This window comes from Zeugodacus cucurbitae, chromosome 6 (assembly GCF_028554725.1).
Source record: "Zeugodacus cucurbitae isolate PBARC_wt_2022May chromosome 6, idZeuCucr1.2, whole genome shotgun sequence".
NCBI classification, from domain to species: Eukaryota; Metazoa; Arthropoda; class Insecta; order Diptera; family Tephritidae; genus Zeugodacus; species Zeugodacus cucurbitae.
The window spans coordinates 11,342,354-11,351,259 of record NC_071671.1 but is presented as its reverse complement, the minus strand read 5'-3'; the positions used below and the strand labels follow the sequence as shown (position 1 = coordinate 11,351,259).

The window sequence follows — 8,906 nt, the reverse complement described above, 5'->3', positions numbered from 1 at the left end:
AATGCAATTTGATTATGGCTCAATTTATGAGGAAATTTTTTTCGAACCGCATTCCTCATAATTTTTATACTCTCGCAACAAAAGTTGCTAAGAGAGTATTGTAGTTTTGTACACATAAAGCTTGTTTGTAAGTCAAAAGAGTTAGATATATCGTTATATATATCAAAATGACCAGGATGACGAAACGAGTTGAAATCCGGATGTCTGTCTGTCCGTGCAACGGATAACTTGAATAAAAATCGAGATATCTTAACGAAACTTGGAACACGTATTCCTTGGCACCCTGAGGAGGTTGGTACTGAAAATGGGCAAAATCGGACCATTGCCACGCCGACAAAATGAACACAAATAAAGTTATAAAAGTAAAATATGGAACAAAGGATCACACTAGCAAGGGGCATATTTGGATGTAACTTTTTTTGGGAATTGGGCGTGGCCCCGCCCCCAAATCGGTTATTTGTATATATCTCGCAAACCAATGAAGCTATATAAACCAAACTTTCTGCAGTCGGTTCCCTTACGTAATCCACCACACACCATAAAAATAGTTGCAATCGGATAATAACCACGCCCACCTCCCATACAAAGGTTAGGTTGAAAATTACTAAATGTGGTTTAACTCATTAAAGAAAAACGTCAGAAACACCAAATTTTACAGAGGAAATAGCAGAAGGAAGCTGCATTCAGACTTTTTTACAAAAAGGAAAATGGGCGTAGCATCGCCCACTTATGGGTCAAAAACCATATCTCAGGAACTACTCGACCGATTTCAATGAAATTCGATATATAATATTTTCTTGACACCCTGATAACACGGATAAAAATGTGCGAAATCGGTTCACAACCACGACTACTTTCCTTATAACTCAATTTTGAAATCCATCTTATTCCTTCACTTTATAATGTAAACATAAGGAACCAATGAAAATAACGGAATAAAAATTTACACAAATAGTGCATATAATCCCTGGCTTCACTTGTAAAAAAAAAATTCAAAATCGGACTACAACTTTTCAAGGCCCCAGATATCGAAAATATGGGTAAACCTCTCAGATAATTTAATGTAATTCAGAGGAAATTGTTTGTTCTAATAGTGTGTCTATGTTCCAAAAATTATTAAAATTGGATCATAACATCTCCTTGCTCCCCTATATCTAATTATAGGTTTTTCGAATACATATATGATGTACTTTATTCCGCATATATGTATTGGTTAATTCTGGGATATAGTGTACCTTGCCGGTGAAAATAAATGAAATCGGTTCAGGAATTACGTCAGCTCTCATATACTATATGTGACTATTTTCGTTATTCTATTAAACTTTATGCTGAATTTATGGGTAAATTTGTGTGTTATGTAAATAAAATTTCTTCAATAAATTGCGAGACTATAAAATGTTCGGTTGCACCCGAACTTAGCCTTTCCTTACTTATTTCAAAATGAATTCGACAAATTCCCGGAAATTACGGTTTCTTATCTCATTTACATATGCAACGAGCGCTTTAAATAGTTTACAATTATGGCTTATCTGCGCTGAGAAAAACTTGAGCATATTATAAAACTCAGGATTTGCAAAACCGGGGGCAGTTTTCCAAGAGTACTCAGCGTGTGCGGTTGTTGTTATAATGGCGGGTCTTAAACCGAGTTTATTTGCCTGCTTTCTACTTTGCTGTTGTTGTTGTAATGTATTCACAGTAGGTGAGTTGCAACTATTAGATTTATTACATTTCAATCTTAATCTTAATTGAAATATGTTCAAGCTTATCAACGTTATTGTCGAGAAAATGGTATTCATGGACAATGTGGATTGTATGAAAACTGTGAAACGCTGCGGGGAATTCCATTAACCGATGAAATGAGAAATAACACAGATTGCGCAAATTCCGGACTTGTAAGGATTTCCGTCATATTTTATTTTAACAATTTACACATATCCTATTTGATTTTGTATAGAGTGGTGACGTTGTCTGCTGTTTACGAAGAAGTAGTAGAAGAACAACCCGAACAACAACTAGAAGAATAGTCTATACAACAGCCACGACACCTGCATCATTACTGGAAAAGGAATACATAAATCCGCGTGGACTCGCTTTACTCAATCAAAACAAATGTGGGAGTTTAAATAATGATCGCGTAGCTAATGGCATTGATGCTAAACTGGGCGAATTCCCGTGGTCTGCTCTACTACTCTATGCGGAGAAGAAACCACTGTGTGGTGGTTCCGTTATTACCGATCGATTTGTTTTGACAGCTGCCCACTGCATTCGAGACGATTTGTAAGTACCCAATATTGTGCATGAAACCATATTTTAAACTCTTAATAGGAGTGTGAAAAACTTCTTGATAAAATTAATATACGAAAAGCTTCGAGTCCATGGCTGGCTTTATACTGAAAATATCAATCAATTTAAGGCGAGATATTATAATGACAACAAGTTAGCATCATTTCTTGATAATAATGTGGTCTGATGCTGAAAATTGATAAAATCGAAACAATATAATGACTTTCTCTAATTTGACTGACTTTGTACCAAATATATCTCTCAAAAAGTGAGCTATTTTTAAGACACTAAGTACTCATGACATATTCAACATAATGTGGTTTGCTGCTAAAAATCAGTATATACCAATGTTCGACTAATGCCAATATATCCTACATAAAGGTTTCACATGCAAAAATTTTACATCGGCAGTAATTTACTGTCTTTCCTTCTTTTTTTGCAGACAATTAGTGCGCTTGGGCGAACATGATCTGTCAACCGCAGTAGATTGCGCAAAAATTTGTCAAACATATGAAGAATTCGGTATAGATCCACAACAGAAACCATTTATACATCCCGACTACGATGACTCGACCAAATACAAAGATATTGCTTTGATAAAACTTGATAGAACTATAGATTTTCAAAGTAAGTAAACTGTTTAATTTCTTATTAATTAATAGAATATTAGATCTAAATCGTGATTGTCTTAATAATAATAATTTACTATTTTTTTCTTAAGCTTATAATCACATAAAACCAATTTGTTTACCAATAACACCAAGTGATTATAATTTGGTGCCAAGGGCTATCCTAGTGTTAGCTGGATGGGGACTAACAGAGAAAAATGAAAGTAAGTTATGCAATTGAGCGCATAAAATAATGAAATAAATAAAAAAATGTATTTTTCACATGTAGGACGCCAGGCTGAAATTCTTCAGAAAGGTCTTCTCAGATTCGAACCATTGGATGTTTGCAAAGAGTTATACCCATTATATACGGTAGATAATTCGAAGCTTTGTATTAAGTCTGGTAGTAACCATACGGTTTCTTGTCAAGGCGATTCTGGTAGCCCTATATTTTGGAAAACCAGATACTCTGTAGGCAGATTCTGGCGATGGCATTATACACAAATTGGTTTGGTATCTCTAGGTTTTGGTGGTAGATGTGGCGGTTTAACTGAAAGGCCATTTATGTACGAAAATGTCACAGATTCCTTGGCATGGTTAACGAATACCATTCTAAAATGAAGGCATCCGTAATAAAGTATTTAAAGCATAAAGGCCATTTTATGAAATTTCATGGCGAATTTCGATGTTTTAAGTAAATAAATGTGTGAATTGAACATATTGTGATTTATTTTTTCCTAGTGAATAGTAATTTTTTTTTTAGTGATTAGCAATTTACTCTCATAGACCGAATTTCCATCTGCGAATCGTTGCGGCATCGCTACAAGATCGAACTACGCCTTAAGTGGATTTTGACGGCGGTTTAGCTATATGTTTTGTGGGATTGGAAATATCTGCTATGACCTGCCGAACTGTCTCTCCGAACTTTTAATTCGATTTATGCTGTCAATAATTGTATCGTCTGAAGGAGACAATCGCCTAGTTTTGGCCACCTTTTACTAATAGCAGAGGAATTATGCTTCCTCAGGACAACGTCACTATCACACAAATGGATTGAAACTGAGCATAAGCTCCAGTAGATTGATTGGGATCCACCAGCCACAAAGGGACTAAGGTTTCTATGAGAGTGGTTCTATGAAATTATCTTCAAAATGGAAACAAGTTATGGAACAAAACGGTGCATTACATAAACCGATTGATACTAACTAAATATAACTAAAGCTAAATAAAAACTTCAGTTTATTGCAAAATAAAAATTATTTCTTTTTACTAAACCTTCTACTATGTTCCAGTTTCTGATTTGTCAGGTGGAACCCATGATCTAATGGTCGTTTTGGTGTACTCTGAGTTGTATATTTAATATCTTACTCATTTTTTTATAACCTTTTAGGTAATAAGTAACCTAATGTTATTCACGGAAACTTGCCGATAGGCTTTGGAGAGCAGGGTCTTAGAATGACTCTAGATTTATGGGATGAGAAAGTTTCGCTAGAAGTTTTTTCTTCTCTACTATCTTTATTGTAGACTATTTGGGGATCAGCTGAAGTTAATAGAGGAAAGTTCACAAAAGTTTCATATCTGAACGGAGAAGCGGGAATGTATAGTATACGTACGGTTGTGATGTAGCCTGGACAGTAAGCTCTATTAATGGGCTATAATCGCGTAAGCAGTTCCTACGCCAAATATATATATAAGCACTATTAACGACATTGGTGGTGTGCTCAAAACCATCTAAGCTTCGCTTCCCATTGAATCAAACTATATCTTAATAAGTCTCATATAGAATGTGAGCCATATTGTAAACACTGGAAATTATCAATCTTGCGTTGAAGGACAATCTTGTTACTAGATCAGAGCAGACATTTTTTCGGAACCACGTTGAAACAAAGGCAATTTTGAAATTTTTTTATGCTGACTGAGTTTCAAAAATTTGTCTGACCTCTATGTTAAATTTGACTGGAAAACGCCGAAGTAAGATAAGCTTGAAACTTATTTTGCTTGGTGCTCAATATTTTTATTGACTGCAAATTTGCGTGTTCTCCGTGATATGTTCCGACAAAAGCGGGAGTCATACGCTTTCCAAGCTTAGACAATACGATTGAAATTCAATTTAACCAAACAATAAATACTCACACGCACACGTACATATGTAATTATAAATAGTAAAAAGTTTATTCGTATGAACTCAATGCACTCTAGTATAAAAATAGATTAATTAGTATGTTTCTAGCTGGCACACAAACGCTGCAATACTGCTCTATAAACTTGATAATATACTGCCGTTATCTCTGCTGCCAGTATGCAGCCAGCGGAGAAATTCTTCATGACTCATGTCGGCAAACTGATTAATGCCCATCTCGAAAGTCACCTCACCCCGCTTATAACGCTCATTGTGCGCATCGATCATGCGTAAATTTTTGCAAAATATAATGCGGCGATGAGCTTCCTCGAGCTGCGAATTGTATTGCTTTTTGTATTCAACCTGTGGAGCGGGTAAAATAAAAATGTGATATATAAAAAAAAATTATTTCTCCATATCACAGCGTACCTTGTATAGATGCCATCTTTGACTGCTGCAATCGTCCTCTACACAGAATTTGCTGCAAGCCGCAACTATCATCAAAAGCAGAATCAGGAGTACGCTCTGGCGGTGTAGCGAGTTGAAGAAAGTGCTCATTTTGTTCTTGGACGCGAGTCTTGTACGGCAGTTTACGAAATGCTCGTTGTCTATCAACGGCGCTTTGATTTATACTACACCTCAAGCTGTGTTTAGTAGGTCCAAGGCGTGATTATGATGGCTCCGCATATAGACAATTCTTGGCATGGATGTGGGTGTGTGTACTGTGTGCCTGTGGGGTCCATGCACGCGTTTCCGATAACCGTTCAAACCTGGCAATTTTTTTACTAAATTTCTTTTAAATATGTAGAAAAATTGATAATGACTTTCAATAAATATATGTATTGCTGTTGATACAATGTACTCCTCATTAGCATCTTGCTATTGTTCTGGCGTTTGCGCTTAATCAGACTCTAATAAATTTGTAAAATATTTAAACGGCGATTAAACACAAATTCGCAAACTCGCATGGGATTCATATACATATATTCTATACAAAGATACTAAATATAACATGCTCCAGATATAATAGTTTGGATAATAATATCAATAAATGAGTGCTGAGCATATCTATCAACAGTTTCAAGCTACTTTAATATAAGACTCGTTTGGGTCCCAGGCCATAGCGGAATCGCTGATAACTGCCAAGCATGATAACTACAATCTCATCAGATTGCGAACAAGCTGGTGTCGCACTATCCGCTTGCCTGTCATCGTTGGATCAGTGGTCATCGAATGAACACAGTCGGCATTAGATAACGACTAGTACCTGTGTGACTGTGAGATAATTCTGACCTAAGGTGGATCGCAGGAGATCCTCTGAGCCGCGAGGCTAAATATACTGTCTTATGCAAATTGACACAGTTAAATGGAAGAACGGGAGATTCAAACATCGAGATACTTTCGATTTCATTGTCCAGCTTTCGCTAAACTGCGGCTGAAACATCTTGGGAGGTCGAACTTCGTAGAACCATATGACCTGTCTCTATTACAAATTAATAGCCTGTGCAAATTCGTAAAAGACTCATAGCGCTTTGTCGGCACTTGATTGACAAATGATTGGCTTTAGCTGTCCAAGTGGGATCTCTAACCTAATATCAACAAAAGAAAATATTGTATCCAAGACAAGCAGACTAGCGAATCAATCGGACAACTGTCATGAATAACTGAGACTGTAATCAAATAGAGAAAGAATAGAAAGAGATTCTACAACTTTATTGAGGAATTATTTGACAAGAGGTCAAAGCTTAAGCAAAGTAAAGGTAGAAATAAAAGTAAAGGTGGCGAATAGAACAAACAAATCGTTTAAATAAAGTTGGCTGACATAATCAAGTAAATATTAAACTCAACAGATTGAAAAAAAACGAACTAAGACCTCAACCTCTATGCTTGAAATTATAATATCATTTTCTCCATTCAGATGTTTTAATCAACTATTTAGATTATCGTCTAAAAATGCTTTAATTGAGTAAGAAAAACACTAGAAACCTTAAATTTCATGGTAAAGATGGTTTGTAAGAGTCACTTAAATTTCTATACAAAATTTTAAATGGCAGTGGCTCCGCCCACTCATGGGTCAAAAGCCATGGCTCAGAAACTACTCGAAAAATTCGGTTCGTATTATAACATTCCCTTGTCATCCCAGTAGCATAGTTCGAAAATGGTAGAAATTCGTTCAAAACCACGCCTACTTATTATCACAATTTTGAAGACCATCTGATTCGTTCACTTAGCAACATATGAATGAATCACCGAAATCGGACTATAACATTACACAGCCCTAGCCCAAATACCACATTTGAGGACCTCAGTGTTCGTGACGTTTTTTTTTACCGAAAATATACTTAAATCTATCAGTTATTATAAAAACTTCAAATGAGATCTGTTTTTTTTTACTGGTGTGTCTCTGTGCGTAAATCAGACAAAATAGTATCAATACTTCCTGTAGCCCCCTAATATACGGATTTTGAAAATTACGGTGGACTTTTACCGTATATATCGGTTTATATGTGTCATATCTTAGTAAAATTATGTGAATATATAATATTTGATATGATGTAGGTGGGTGATGATGAGTAAAAATGGTCTAGGAATTACCTTAGCCTACATAGTGGACTTTATGCTGAATATATAACTTAGTCCCTCCTTAATGGTTTATGATATAGATTTATTGATTATAAAGGTATATATTAAACAAGTAAGGAAGGGCTAAGTTCAGTTGTGACCGAACATTTTATACGCTCGCAATTTATTTGTTTAATTTTATTAATATTATATAATACACAATTTGAATTACATATTCGTCATATATATGGAATAAAGTCCGTTGGAAACCCTAATATTAAAAAAAAAACCTATGGTCCGATTTCGGCGATTTTTAGAAAAGTTCTGTTCCGATATCTACACTAGTACTAACTTTATATATTGTAAAGTAAACTATTCAGACCGACTTCAGAGTTCTGGTATATGGGAAGTAGGCGTGGTTGTGAACCGATTTCGACTTTTTCACAACATTTCATTGGGAAGCTAGGAAGATATTATGAACTGAATTTCATTGAAATTGGTCGAGTAGTTTCGGTGATATGGTTTTTAGCCCATAAGTGGGCGGAACCACGCCCATTTAAAATTTTGTATACCATTTTGAGTGCATCTCTTCTGCACCTTCTTTATAATAAAATTTAAGGTTTCTGTTGGTTTTCCTTACTGAATTAAAGTATTTTTAGTAGTTTTCAAGATAACCTTTGTATGGGAGGTGGGCCTGGTTATAATCAGATTTCCTCCATTTTTGGACTGTATAAGGTAGTATCTAAAAGAAACGATTCTAGAAAGTCTTCCTTGATATAGCTTTAGTAGTTTGCGAGATATGTACAAAAAACTTTGTAGGGGTGGGGCCACGCCCACTTCCCCAAAAAAATTACATCCACATATGCTCCTTCATAGTGCGATCTTCATACCAAATTTTACTTCCATAGCTTTATTTATAGCTTAGTTATGTCACTTTATGTGTTTTCGGTTTTCGACATTTTGTGGGCGTGGCAGTGGTCCGGATTTGAACTTTCCTCGTCACCCTGATCAGTTTGATATATATATAATATTTAGTTTTAGGACTTACAACCAACCGTTAAGTGGACAAAACTATAATACTCTCGTAGCAACTTTGTTGCGAGAGTATACAAATCTTGTTAAACAGAGGCTTTTACATCTATTGGACCTTACAAGTGTAAACTCATGTTAGGCTCAACAAAACAATAGTATACTCAAATCTGCAATGCAATTAATATAGCCCAATTTAATAATAATAAAGTTGATAAGCATAAAACAAATGGGAGATCAATAGCATGTGTCATGTGTGGGCCAAGAACCTTTTTATTGCTTTCGAAATGAATTTATTATCACTG

At 35.4% G+C, this 8,906-nt stretch overlaps 2 protein-coding genes across 3 annotated transcripts; one reads left to right on the top strand and one right to left on the bottom strand.

The window, feature by feature from the left end:
* The first annotated feature begins 1,539 nt into the window (after window positions 1–1,539).
* On the top strand, window positions 1,540–3,607 carry LOC105210912 (phenoloxidase-activating factor 3). 2 transcript variants are annotated; one of them, XM_054233720.1, is made up of 7 exons: window positions 1,540–1,699; window positions 1,762–1,892; window positions 1,955–2,277; window positions 2,726–2,910; window positions 3,005–3,115; window positions 3,181–3,263; window positions 3,322–3,607. In XM_054233720.1, the coding sequence occupies exons 1-7, from the start codon at window positions 1,627–1,629 to the stop codon at window positions 3,364–3,366; spliced, it is 951 nt and encodes a 316-aa protein (XP_054089695.1). In that variant the 5' UTR covers window positions 1,540–1,626; the 3' UTR covers window positions 3,367–3,607. The 2 variants fall into 2 exon arrangements, with proteins under 2 accessions (XP_054089695.1, XP_011180416.1); XM_011182114.3 differs by having other exon boundaries at window positions 3,181–3,607.
* Window positions 3,608–5,039: 1,432 nt separating this feature from the next.
* Window positions 5,040–5,624, bottom strand: LOC105210913 (protein CTLA-2-alpha). Its single transcript, XM_011182116.3, has 2 exons — window positions 5,440–5,624; window positions 5,040–5,373 (listed from the first exon to the last, which is right to left on the bottom strand). The coding sequence occupies exons 1-2, from the start codon at window positions 5,566–5,568 to the stop codon at window positions 5,149–5,151; spliced, it is 354 nt and encodes a 117-aa protein (XP_011180418.1). The 5' UTR covers window positions 5,569–5,624; the 3' UTR covers window positions 5,040–5,148.
* Window positions 5,625–8,906: the final 3,282 nt, after the last annotated feature.

Bases quoted from the DNA above. Each gene is read 5' to 3' on its own strand.
- LOC105210912 (XM_011182114.3), top strand. From the start codon at position 1,627: ATGGCGGGTCTTAAACCGAGTTTATTTGCCTGCTTTCTACTTTGCTGT. The intron at 1,700-1,761 runs GTGAGTTGCAAC...AATATGTTCAAG, and splicing joins TTGTAATGTATTCACAGTAG to CTTATCAACGTTATTGTCGA. The intron at 2,911-3,004 runs GTAAGTAAACTG...TTTTTTCTTAAG, and splicing joins TAGAACTATAGATTTTCAAA to CTTATAATCACATAAAACCA.
- LOC105210913 (XM_011182116.3), bottom strand. From the start codon at position 5,568: ATGAGCACTTTCTTCAACTCGCTACACCGCCAGAGCGTACTCCTGATT. The intron at 5,374-5,439 runs GTACGCTGTGAT...CCCGCTCCACAG, and splicing joins AAAGATGGCATCTATACAAG to GTTGAATACAAAAAGCAATA.